The following is a 13903-nucleotide window of genomic DNA, read 5'->3' as shown; positions in this document are numbered from 1 at the left end:
GAGAGCGACACATGGAACATGAATTAAGACACAGAGAATCATTCTAGTCTCAACAAAGAGACGATCTCTATTATTGAGCTGATGTCAGTATAATGGTGAAGAGAGGGGTCATTCAGGAGGCTTTTTTAGTGTTTTGTTTAAAGTGCATCAGTCGATAAGTCCCTTGAGACTTTCTCGAGTATGCTGTAGCTTCAAGCATTCTGGACTCCAGGCAGGTGAACCAAAAAAACAACAACTAAAAAACACTATAGCGTCTTCTCAGTGAAAATGTACATTCAAATCAAGGCAGCCTCGTAACCTTGCAACCGTTTCAAGACATCTTTGAAAATGGCTCTACTACATCCATCTGGAAGAAGAGGTACTGAAGAGAGAAATAAAACAGTGTCCGTCTTTGAAGACTGTGGGTGACCGTGATCGATGGAAGTCTCTGAGGTGATGTTCGGTGTTGTTGTGATGTGTTTGGTACCGTTGAAGTGAGGAGAGCGAGATCTGAGGTGTCTCATGTTGACCACTCAAACCCCACATACTCGGTTTATCAGAGTCCCCCCCCCCCCCCCCCCGCCCCCCCCAGAGGTCAATACTAGGCACGCTCCTTTTTTCACCCCTTTATACCAAATCTCTTCGCTGAAAACAGCCAATCTACACGCTCACAACCCGTCGTCATTGCGACGGTTTGTGAGCGTGTAGATCTGCTATTTTGGCTGGGTACTCGCCCCTCAGAATAGCTGACCCAAGGGGTTCATGTGGTTAAGGTGTTAGTGAGAGAGAGAGAGAGAGAGCGAGACCTGTCGGTCCCTTATGTCACTTGGTCTGGGAGAGCCTGGCGAGGCAGGCCTGGCGGAAGGACGTGCAGTCCTTCATCTCCAGCACGCAGTCCCTCACCATCTCCACGAACATGGCGGGCCACAGCTTGTGCAGGGCCTCGCCCTTCAGGTTGGTGTCCGATGCCCGCTGGACGAGCTCCCGGAGGTACTGCTCTGTCGTGGCCGCCCGCTCTGACGACTCTGGGGCGCCCTCCTGAGGGAAAAAATGAAGAAGTAAAAGAAACTGTAAGTCAGTGGCGGCCCAGGGGTGGTGGGAGTGTGGCGTGTGCTGTAACCACTGTTGTTACAATCTCAGCACTTTGCAATATTAAGTTATTAACGTCCAAACAGGAGGGAAATTGGAAAGCATTTACTTACATCTATAATTTTGTCCACATAATATCTACATCTACCAAGCGTCCCAGACTCTTCTTCCTCATGTTTATCTGCTACAGCCCTGCTGCTCATTCATTTAGAATGAGCTGAGTAAGCCCCCCGCCCCCCCCCCTGTATGCAGATAAAGGAAGTCAGCATTTAAACACTAACCCAAAGCCTTCTAATCCTACATCTAACCGTAAACCCAATTATCTTATATAATCAAAGTGAAATCTTAATCGCAGTCTGACTGACACAGCAGCTACATTTCTTGCTCCAGCTTTTCATTTATTTTGGTGCATGTAAACACTCGTCACCGGATTAGAGAAGACAACATCAATGGATGCAGGGAAAAAGATCTGTCTGAAAAAGGCCTCTCTAAGGCCCTTTTATAATTGACTAGGCCAGGGCGGAGCGATGCCTATTGGGAACGATGCCCGATTGGGAATGCATGCATGCCTCTCTGGTTATGCAAGCTGTTGTCGGGAGCACTTAGTGCAGTACCATTACCAAAGTACTTCAAGTTCCAGTCTATGACGTCAATACTATGATGACATATTGATGACTCAGGGATCTTCACACATACGCATAAAACGGACAGACGGACAGACAGACAGACACAAGCATACATGCATTTATAGATATAGATGTGGGGGGGAAATATTAATAAAATCCATGACATTTTAAATGTCCACAAAGCCGGAAATGACATCCCAATCTTTCTAAAGGTGCCTGCCGATATACAGAAAGAAATTGGGAGACGTTCATCAGACGTTAAGTTTAAAGCACCTTCTGACCCGAAACAATTTACCTACTTTACTTAGATCAATGTTTTCATGTTTTCAAAATGTCTTTGCTTGATTCGCTCAAATCTAACTGTTCTTGCTTTTGATTCTTGTTTTATATATTTGATTGTATTTAGATTCTGATAGCTCTTTTTTTATTTATTTTTACATCTGTTACGCGTGTCATTTTGCATTTTTTTAGATGACACGTGTAACAGATGTAGAATGGTCTGGGATGGTGTGAGCCTGTGAGGGCCCTCATGTGTATGTTTTGTCGCTGTTATTGTTGATTGTCATGTGGTTGTTTCTTGTCATTGTTTGTGCGTTGTGCCTGAGGACCCTCTGGAAGACGAGATGATGCATCTCAAGGGGTTCATCCTCCAATCAAATGTTAAAATAAAATAAAGCCAGATTTATACCCTGTGGTGTCACTAGCTGACGAAAAAAAACGATTTCAGTTCAGTGTGACACGTTGTGTGAAGGATAAACACTGACCTCCAGACTGTCTGTACTGCAGTCTCTGCTGGGGTAGTTGAAGAGCGCTCGGCTCAGACCCTCTCCCAACAGCTTCCCGTTCTCCCTCAGCTCCTCTGGGCTCAGCCCCGCCCTGCGGCCACGCCCCTCCAACAGAAACTGCAGCTGACGCTTCCTACAGGGAGAGAGAGAGAGAGAGAGAGAGAGATAGGTGAGAAGCAGCAAGAGAGGGAGAAAGGGAGAGAGAACGAAGGAAGGAAGAGAGAACGATACAGAAAAAAGAAAGAGTGAGAGAAAGAAAAGAGAGAAGGCAGTGGTGGAAAAAGTTCTCAAATGTTTTACTTAAGTAAAAGTATCAATATTGCAATGTAGAAATACTCTGTTACAAGTAAAAGTCTGGAATTCAAAATTGTCTTGGGTAATAGTACAAAAGTGTTGGTATCAAAATGTACTTAAAGCACCAAAAGTAGAAAGTAGTCATTATGTAGAATGTCCCTTTTCACAAGTTTTCAAATGTATAAAAATCTTTTGAAAATCGCAGCTCACAATGAGCCGTATAGCGACGCATTGTGAGCTTGTAGATCGGCTATTTTCAAATGGCCGAAATGTATATACAGTAGGGCTATAAGTGAGTAACGAATGTTTTGTAATTACAATCAAAATCTACAAAGTAACTAGTAACTAAAGTTTTCAAATAATTATAGTGGAGTAAAAGTACAATATTTGCCTCTGAGATGTAATGGAGTAGAAGTAAATGTACTGAAAACTCCAATAAAGTAAAAATACCAAAAAAAATTACCTAAGTACAGTTCTTAAGTAAATGTACTTAGTTACTTTACACAGCTGGGAGAGAGACTAAAGACTCAAGGCAGTGAGGCCATAAGTAGGGCTTTTATAGGCATCAAATAACATTGTCGTGCTGCATGTCAAGTCTCGGGGGAATTAACTTAATTGTATCAGCTTGCTGCTCAGCATTAAGACATCATTTCAAGACTGACAGAGGACACGGCACTGGGAGCACAGAATGAGTGCCAAACATAAAATGACTTGGAAAATGCAATTTACTACTAAAGATACGGCCTCATTTTAACTACTCTCCGGCTGGCATCCCTATTTTGGCCATGTCATTTTGGCGATACTTAATAGCAAATCTACAAGCTCACAGTCACAACTGTGACTGCCATGATGAAACAGCTTAAGGGTTTGTGAGGGCTTAAGTGGTTAAATTCCATTATAAATACAAACCTCTTGCAATATTTTATCATCTCTAATCTCTGAAGTGATAAAGCGACATAATCTTTATTCGGAACAAGGCCGATTTTTCTGAGCTTCCACATTGCAACTAAAGGGATCAACCTGTATAATGAGGTATCAACTATATGAATATTTTTGATCATCAAATCATATTATGATCATGATACTGTATGCTCGCTTCAAAAATTGTCACATCTCAAATGATGAAAAATACACACAAAAAAGATGAGAACGACAAACTTCTACTGGGGTATCCGGGAACGCATCTCTGTCATTTTAGATTTCTTTGGCTATTCAAAAATAGCAGATATACAAGCTCATAAGTGCAGCGCTATGAGCTTTTTGAAAAATCACGAAAATCTGTGCAAATATTTTGGTTTATTTTGTTTTTCTAAGTGGACATATTTTACAAGTGTTCACACGATTTAAAAAATCAGATCTACAAGCTCCTACGCTATGAGCTTGCAGAGCTGCTATTTTTTAATAGCCAAAGAAATCTTAAAATGACCCGGTCTTAAAGGGTTATAATAACATACGTGTCTATTTTTGGATCATCATAAGCCTCCGTGCAGCCCTTCTCCTACTTTCTGACAGTTGTTTTTTTCCCCGGTATATTATTCACTCCCATCCGCGGCGGTTTGAGCAGCAGGATGTATACAGATGTAGAGGACATTATGAAAATGATGTCGGCTACACAACATGCTGCTGTCTATCAGCATTAACACAGCACTGTACCAACACGTTCCACAGGACTCAGGCCAGAAGTGCCAAATAGTAATTTCACTTAGAAAGCAGGCTGCAGGCGGAAAATACATACCTGCTGGGATAAGTGTTTGTGTACGTGTGTGTGTGTGTGTGTGTGTGTGTCAGAGAGAGAGAGAGAGAAAGAGAGAGAGGGGTGTGTGTGTGCGTGTGCGTGTGCGTGTGTGTGTGTGCGTGTGTGTGTGTGTGTGTGTGTGTGTGTGTGTGTGTGTGTGTGCAAGACTGTATTTGTGTTTGGTTGCTTCTCTATGTGTCGGTGTGCTCACTGAAAATATGACACCTACTGTAGAGCAAGGGTTCCCAAACCTTCCAGGCCGTGACCCCACAAAGTAATCATATTTGAACTGGGGACCCCCCCCCCCCAGCCTGATAAGGACTAGGAATTGTAGGAGTTGAGGCATTTCATTTAGTTTGACTCGGTTCCACAGATAAATATCGTGAAAATAGCTGATCTACAAGCTCACAACGCAAAGCTAATCATCTGGGGACCCCCAGAAATCATTTGTATTGTAAAAGATAAGAGGCAAATACAGTTGGGTACACATCTATCAGATATCAAAGCACCTTCACATCTGCTCTCAGCACAAGCAGGGACAGTTTTACTCTGAGGCCGGTGATCCTGACAGTCAGCATAAGATATTTGTGCATAATAAGGAAGCCTTTTATTTATCATCTTTTGGGGGAGATTAATTTGGCCAAAAATATATATATTTTTCAAACTGTTGTCATGACTACATTCACACAGAACGTGAGTATTATGCAGTGATAACGTGACGTAATCTTTATTCTGAACAAGGTAAAAATTTCTGAGCTTCCGCATTGTGAATAAAGAGATCAACCTGTTTTTATTTTTTTGAATTGAATTGATTGAATTCTTTATTGACATTTGCATGTACAAGTAGAAAAAACACGTGCATAAAATAGTCAAAAGGATGAACACAAAAAAGCTTGAAGGCTTATTTCTATTGCGGTCCTTTCAAAGATGGTTCAATACTCAACAGTAATATATATATAAAAGTGATATATCTGGATGATGTTACAATTAGGGCATAGTTATGAATAGGTCATGCCATCATTCAGCCATCTTTTGAAGATTTAAACTTGGCCTTTGAGACCATGGACTTAAGACTTTTAGGAAAGCCCATTCCACATGACAGCTGTGAAGAAAGTGCTCTTGCCCTTACAGCTGTTAAATCGGCACGGTACAAAGTCTGCATCAATAAGCAGTGTGAGGGCATAGGATTATCAGTCTGGTCAAGGAAACGTTCTAGCCTGGTCTGAATCGTACATGTCTTCCCGTCCATTCTGCAGACCAAAGCTCTTTACACACGGGAGGCGTGATAAATAAAGGACCGCGGGCAAGTATGTAGCAAAAGCATATCAAAAAGTAGAATGTATTGCTCGAGGCTTGACTCAGGTAGATCAAAGAGCCCTGAAAATACTAGCATCAGCACTAGTACAATGTCATTTTGACAATGCCTGCACTTCCTGGTATTCTAGCACCCCTAATATCCTCAAAACAAAGCTACAGACCTCTCAAAACAAAATGATTAGATTAATCCTTAAACTGCATCCCAGAACTCATCTTCTCCCTGCCCATTTTCCTATCCTGTCCTGTCCTGCCTAAGTGGCTTTCGAGTCGAGGAGAGCGTATCTCACATGAAGATGTGTATGGTTCACAGGATTGCAAACAGTGAGGTACCCAAGTATCTAGTCAACTATTTGGTGAAGGTCAGGGACACCCCATAGGTAGGCTATGTTACCAGAGGGAGCTCTACAGACTTTGTACCGTGCCGATTTAACAGCTGTAAGGGCAAGAGCACGTTCTTACTCTCAGCAGCTGTCATGTGGAATGGGCTTTCCTAAAAGTCTAAAGTCCATGGTCTCAAAGGCCAAGTTTAAATCTTCAAAAGATGGCTGAATGACGGCATGACCTATTCATAACTATGCCCTAATTGTAACATCATCCAGATATATCACTTTTATTTATATATTACTGTTGAGTATTGAAGCATCTTTGAAAGGACTGCAATGGAAATAAGCCTTCGAGCTTTTTTGTGTTCATCCTTTTGACTATTGTATGCACGTGTTTTTTTTACTTACATACAGATGTCAATAAAGAATTCAATCAATCAAAAAATAAAAACAGGTTGATCTTTTTATTCACAATGCGGAAGCTTGGAAAATGTACCTTGTTCAGAATAAAGATTACGTCACTTTATCACTGCATAATACTCACGTTCTGTGTGAATGTAGACATTACAACAGTTTGAAAAAAATATATATTAATCTCCCCCAAAAGATAATAAATAAAAGGCTTCGTAGTTTCATTCTATTAGTGTACAGTGCAATAGAGGCTTTTGTAACTTGCCCAGTAGGATGTGTCAACATTGTGGGGACAACAGTAGCTGACATGTGTGGTTGGGCGTAGTGCAACCACACTCTGTAAACAGCAGCAACTTTAACCACTTATTTTATACTTTGTAGTACGATGGTGCCACGCAGTGAAATATCTCATCTACAGGCTCCCAACATGTCACATAATGACTTGTTGGGAGCTTATAGATCTGCCATTTTCAAAACTAAACTAGGAAATTATGTGGATCACGCGGGATCCACGTCGGGATGAGACCACGCCCACATTTGCAGTCATACGTCATATTAGCTATGTCGGCCAGTGTTGCCAGATTCTGTGAGAGAAACAAGCAACCAGGTCTAGGAAAACCAGCCCAAAAGAAGCGACTATGGACCACATGAGCACTTTAACATCTACATCAGCTATTTGAAAATAGCAGATCTACAAGCTCACAACGCGTTGCGATGCGACGCGTTGTGAGCGTGTAGATCGGCTATTTTCAAATAAAATCTGGCGGGCAAATTATAATAAGCAGATCTGGCAACCCTGATGTCGACTCGTATTCGACTGACGTCACTAGAGATCCACATTGAAGCCATAATGTTCTCATGTTAATCCCAAGATCCACATGATTTGATTTATTCATGTTTTCCTATGATGATATGCCCAACAGCCAGGTTTGAAGTGGTTAATAGCTATCATAATATTTGTCCTGGCCACAGACCAACAATAAAACATGTAGCACTTAGCCAGTACAATCCCCCTCCGACTGATATGCCCACCCCAATGACTGCTGACATTCAGTGGTGGAAAAAGTACTAACATGTTTTACTCAAGTAAAAGTATCAATACAACAGAAATAGATAGGAATACTCTGTTACAAGTAAAAGTCCGGTAATCAAAATTGACTTAAAGTAACAAAAGCACTCATTATGCAGAATGTCCCATTTCACAAGTTCAACATGTCATGTAGGCCTATATAAATATTTTGAAAATAGCAGATCTACAAGCTCACAATGCGTCACATCGCGACGCATCGTGAGCTTGTAGATCAGCTATTTTCAAATGGCCGAAATGTATATAGGGCTGAAGTGCTTCATGCATGTTTTGTGATAATAATCTAAATCTGCAATGTAACTAAAGCTGTCAAATAATTGTAGTGGAGTAAAAGTACAATATTTGCCTCTGAGATGCAATGGAGTAGAAGTAAAATTATTGAAAATGGGAAATACTCCAGTAAGTACTTCCTCAAAAGTGTACTTAAGTACAGTACTTGAGTAAATGTACTTAGTTACTTAGCACCACTGCTGACGTTTCACCATATTGTTTCACAAAACCACAAATGAACCCAGTCCTAATGCATAGAATTGATGGGGATTTTCTGCTTTCTTAGATAACACAATGGAGAGAGTCGGACACAAAGGTGAGAATAGTGAGAGGGTGCGAGAAACGTGTTCAGCGCCCTAACTGGTTGAGAAAACACAGTGCCTCAAATTCAATATTTTATCATGATAAAGTAAGTGAAAAAGTGTTTACACAGGGAACTATTTTGTATAATAGCCAAAACAGGGATAGCCATAGAACCAGAATTAAATCATTTGCCTTCATTTTGTCACGAGGCATAACAATACTGTGCCTTGCAAAATGACAATGAAAGGGAAAGGGTTAAGTTCATAGTAAGTTCAAGTGCATAGTGAAATCTGGAGTGCTAATTTAACTAGCGGGTAAAAATGGACCAGTAAGAGGTTAAATTATCACTGAGGATTGTGCGCTCATGTAAGGAAATACAGCAGCACTGACTGCACAGTGTTTCTGTCTTCTCATTTGAGAGGAAAGGGGTTATAATAAATTGTGTCATGCTGTTCCAGGAGAGCGGCGGTTAACCTGTACTCCATACTGACCAAAGTTACGAAGTAATATGTTTTGCAGATTGATTGTTGCCAGATACGGTATCTGTATCTTTATGTTGGGGCAAGTCAGCTTGATGCATCTTTTTCCTGTTGGTGCATCTGAGCTTTCATTTGGGTAGTACTCATGATATGTACAGTACCGGACCGGTATATATTTTAGGGGGGTCACACACCCCTACACCCCCATGATTTACTCTCAGCAGAGATTGTCTACACAGCGACGCAGTCTCCCTCTGCCACTAAGGATAACTACTCGAGAATCAAGCCTTCACAGTGATTATATTTTTTCTTTTTTTAATCAAACAGCTAAGCGTCACATACTGTACAGTATGGTGATTTCACACAAAAATAAAGAAGCTATGAATTAATATTATCCAACTAAATTATCCATACTATACGAAGAAGTAAATGAGGCCTTGACAGAGTATGAAGGATTACCAAAATATTATGTGTAAAAACATCTTGTGAAATGCAAGATAAAGCATTTCTCATCTCCATAACAAGCTCCCTGTTAGACAGGTCTTGAGATGGTGTAACACCGAATGTCCTGAACCCAACTGCTGCCATCCTAAAACCCTACAACACTGTTACCACTATTTAAAGGTAGGGTAAGTGATTTTCTTTGGTCAAAATAAGTGTTAAATAGCTCTATATTCTGATAGTACTCATTGCTATAGTGTATTTGTTCAGTAACAGGAGTCTCCATGTACAGTATCTCCAGCTCTTTATTTAACAGAAAATGCATTTTCAGGTCAGGATACTAATGTTATCCAATCAGGACAGAGAACTCAGTCAGGATACAGATTAAACAAGTACAATTGGAAGTTGTGACACAAAGAAATGAGCTGAACAAATTGGAACTGGAACACTATAAAAATGAAGCTGATAAATGGGTACTCTCTCATTTTTTGGACGAAATGTTGTCACCTACCTGAAAATGTATTTTCTGTTTATCAAAGAGCTGGAGAGACAGGGACACTCCTGTTAGAATATAGTGCTTTAACCTTTTAATACAAAACTTTTTGTTTTAACCAAAACATATCACTTACTGTACCCTACCTTTAATGCCTTGAACCCATCTGCTGACATTGTTGAAACCCTCACAACTCTTTTAGTTTGAGTGTGACAGATGTATGGGCCAACATGAAAGCAACATTTGGAAGTCAAATGGACCAATTTGACCCAAACATCCTCACACGATTTGACAGAGGAGCCTTCTTTTAAGATTTCAAAATTTATGGGGAAATAATGATGGGTTCCAGGCTGTTGTATCTGCCTACAATAGGAAAGTTGAAGTTCTGCCAACAGACAGAGAGAACCTTCAGTATAGAATCCTGACAGCCAGGGCACCGAGATAGCGGCTGTGAGTGAAGCGTGACCTATTCAGTGGAGGCATTACGATGATCAGGAAAACAATGACACACACACTATGCTTACTAAAATAATCCCACTGAAACTATAGCACGGCAGAACTCCAAGAAGCTCCAATTAGAGATTAACCCGTTAAAAACCGGGAATGCATCTGTGTCATTTTTTAGATTTCTTTGGCTATTAAAAAATAGCAGATATACAAGCTCATAGCGCGGCACCGAGTGCCGCGCTATGAGCTTGTAGATCTGCTATTTTTTTTTAAATCGTGAAAATGTGTGCAAATCTTTGAATATACAGTATATATTTTTACAAAAGCAAACATTTGTAACTCAAATCTTTGCTTCTGGGGATTCTACAAATGACTTCTTATGTTGCTATATTTATCAGTGGTTCTCAAACTTTTTTCATGTCAAGGACCACCCAAAATTATATGTATTTGGCCGCAGACCCCCATCTCCAAATATTTTTTGTTTGCTTTAAAAATATATCTATATAGTCAAAGATTTGCTAAAATGTTCACGATTTTTTTTATAGCCAAAGACATCAGAAAATGACACAAACGCGTTCCCGGTCTTATTGGATTAATGGGAGTTATAGTATTATGCTCAAGAAAAGTAAAATCCAAAGGGGGGGGAAAACAATCACATCCCCAGAATGGCATGTTTTGCTTTGCATGGCCGTGCTTCACTGACGTGGAGTGACAGGGATGAAAGGCGCTTGGCTTGGGACAGGAATGTGTGCGTCTGGGTGCCAAGGTACCCACCCATACCCTGGGACACAGCGGAACCCATCTCACCTTGGATCCACGGTGCCAGGCCATGTCTATAGCTGCCTCACACACGAACACAACACACACACACACACGGTCTCTCCAGGACACAGCGTGTGTATTTTAATTATAGCTAAAGTGTGTTTTCATGAGCCCTCACCTGGATTCCTCCAGTAGCAGCAGAAGCCGACAGCGTGGCGTCTCGGTGGCCGCTATGTGACCCAGCGTCCCGAAGACACGCTCTGCAGCGATCACATCATTCATCGTCACCTAGAGTAGACATACACACACAACACATACATACACATCGTCTCTGTTCGGTGGAAACCTTGTACAAATGTACAAATCCGTTCCTCCTTTATTATAATTTTACATTTTAACCCATTAAGACCTGAAGCCCATTCTACAAATGTATTCTAAATCCCAAAAGTAAAAAAAAAAACGTATGTTGCTATCAGTGGTTCTCAAACTTTTTCATAATTGTCAATTTTGTCAAAATGATATGTATTTGGCCGCGGACCCCCCATTTCAAAATATTTTGTTCCAGGGACCCCCCAGAAGCAAAGATTGGAGTTAAAAAAATTCGCTTTAAGCTCCAGGAAAAAGGAAATCTAACTTTTGTTGTAACGCTCAACATCTATTTTCTTCCCATCTCCCTTCTTCTTTCATCTCCTCTAATTTTATTTCATCTCATCTAATCTAAGGCAGTGATTTGGGGGGTGGGTCCCAAGATTTTTCTTTTCTCACTCAACAGTAAACAAACTAACATACAGTAGTATACAGTAGTATACACAGGGTATCTGCACATTTCTAAAGGGACAATTTAAGGACTTTTAGGACCTTTTTAATACCTCTAAAATAAAACCATTACTTAACCAACAAAACTATACCAAATTGTCAAATTTTACCTAAGAAAGAGGCAAAAATAAATAAAAGAACTAGCAGATCTACAAGCTCACAACGCCACGCAAGGCGAGGCGTTGTGAGCTTGTAGTTCAGCTATTTTCACACTATTTATCTAAGGAACAGAGTCAAACTAAATGTAATGCCTCAACTAACTGCTATAAGACCAAGTGCTTTCCAGGGGTGGGGGGGGGGGGGGGGGGTCCCCAGTTCAAATATGATTATTGAGGGGGGGGGGGGGGGGTAGCGGCCTGAAAAGGTTGAGAACCACTGATCTACGGTGCCACACGGCGGGCCCATAATATGGCTCACCTCCAGGCCGTTGACCCTCTGCAGGTTGAAGTGGTGGAGCCGGTAGATGAGGAAGGAGCGCCACAGGGCCAGGCTGACCACGGGGTTCCCGTCTGGGTGGATGGTCAGCTGGTCCAGACGTCTCACCTGAGACAGGGCGGCCAGCTGGGGCAGACGGCAGATGTTGCTCTCCAAGAAGATCAGATGCTGCAGGGAGGAGGAAACGCCAACTAAGTCAGTGTCAAGGTATACTGTGGGTTGTTGTTGCCAGTGTTGATGTTGACAGCAGATTTTGATTTAGTTTTAGTCATATTCTAGTCATCTGAAATGTTTTAGTTTTAGTCTAGTTTTAGTCGACTAAATATCATAATATAGTTGACTAAATCTACGCCTTGATGGCGTCGTAATGGCTGATTTTACACTGAAAATAGCCGATCTACAAGCTCACAACGCGTCGCGCTGCGACGCGTTGTGAGCTTGTAGATCTGCTATTTTCAGAGTGCAAAACACCCGAGCGCAACCAAACACAAAATGACTTGTCTTTTAGTTTTACTGGATCTCTTCTCCACTAGTCCCTCACTAACATTTTAGTCTAGTTTTTATTTGTTGACGAAACTGTCAATATATTTAGTCTTAGTTTCAGTCATAATAAATTAGTTTTTATTGAGTTTTTATTTAGTTTTCGTCAGTAAACAAGACCAGGAGACCTGGTTCTGCCAGACCCAAAATGAAGTCCTAGTATGTAACACACCTACAAACCACTTTATAACTGAAGTTCATGATGTCATGAATAGTTCGTGACGAAAGGGGACGTCACAAACCTTTTTTTGGCTGGGGCCGGAGGACAAATGGCCCCTGCCCATGTATGGACGAAACAGGTACAAAGCCTCATGTAAGCCCAACCCCTTGGGTCTGGCAAAAAAAAGGTAGTCGACGAACACATTTCGTCATAGTTTTAGTCGACGAAATCAACACTGGTTGTTGCATTATCCACTTGACTCCTAAAGCATCCCTATTCTGGGTGTTAAAAGTATTTCAATCTAGTAGTTTATCCCGCATATGTCACCGCATGACACGTCAAACATGGAGTCATGCTTATGTTCCCTCAGCCCTATGTTCCCTCAGTTTAGGATTAGGCTTGGGGTTAGTGTTAGTTTTGAGGGAACTTAGGGCTGAGGGAACATATTAGGTACGCTCCCGTCAAAGATGATTTATGTCACCTCTGGAAATGAGACTGTATCCAAATGAGTGCCCTGTCCAGAGATAAAAGAGTATAGTAGTATCTCCTAAATGTGTCTAGAAATAGGTATTTCGGGCGTTCGGGTGGCGCAGTGGTAAATTATTACCCACCACCGCAGAGTCTAGCTAGCTAGTGCCAGCAGCAGCTAGTTAGTCAGATTTCCAGGTCAGTAGACTCAGGGCCTAGCAGGCTAGTTAGACAAAGCTAACCGCTTCAGTAATGCGTTTACTAGACCACTATGCATGTATTCAGCTACATCAGATGAGGAAACAAGGACGCTGGACTAGGCTTGGTCCGGTTTAAACATTTATTGCATTTACTGTATGTCCCTAAATGTAGTGATGTTAAATCCCCTCAGTGCGGCTGCAGCGACAGGAGCAGTGTTGCCAGAATTTGCAAGAGGAATAAGCAACCAGGTTTATGAAAACAAGCCCAAAAGAAGCGACTATAATAGGCCACATGAGCACTTCAAACCTATATATGTCGGCTATTAAACAATGTGCACATTTATATATGTTGGCTATTTGAGAATAGCCGATCTACAAGCTCACAACCGCAACTACCATTATTTACAAGCAACTTTACAGAAAAACAAGCCCAATGTGGCTTA

General features: G+C 41.3%; 1 protein-coding gene across 1 annotated transcript in view; it reads right to left on the bottom strand.

The window, feature by feature from the left end:
- Nucleotides 1-646: 646 nt before the first annotated feature.
- lrrc49 (leucine rich repeat containing 49) overlaps nucleotides 647-13903 on the bottom strand; it is a gene marked incomplete at its 5' end in the record, with an annotated part of 107526 nt that continues 94269 nt past the window's right edge. The window contains 4 exons of the mRNA XM_080433789.1: nucleotides 647-1017; nucleotides 2459-2612; nucleotides 11020-11129; nucleotides 12075-12260. Of these exons, the coding sequence (XP_080289915.1) occupies nucleotides 802-1017; nucleotides 2459-2612; nucleotides 11020-11129; nucleotides 12075-12260 (666 nt within the window). The 3' untranslated portion in view covers nucleotides 647-801. The remainder of the gene's footprint in view (nucleotides 1018-2458; nucleotides 2613-11019; nucleotides 11130-12074; nucleotides 12261-13903) is intronic.

This window comes from Gymnoscopelus braueri (assembly GCF_963280865.1).
Source record: "Gymnoscopelus braueri genome assembly, chromosome: 1".
NCBI lineage: Eukaryota > Metazoa > Chordata > Actinopteri > Myctophiformes > Myctophidae > Gymnoscopelus > Gymnoscopelus braueri.
This window is presented reverse-complemented; position numbering and strand designations above follow the sequence as displayed.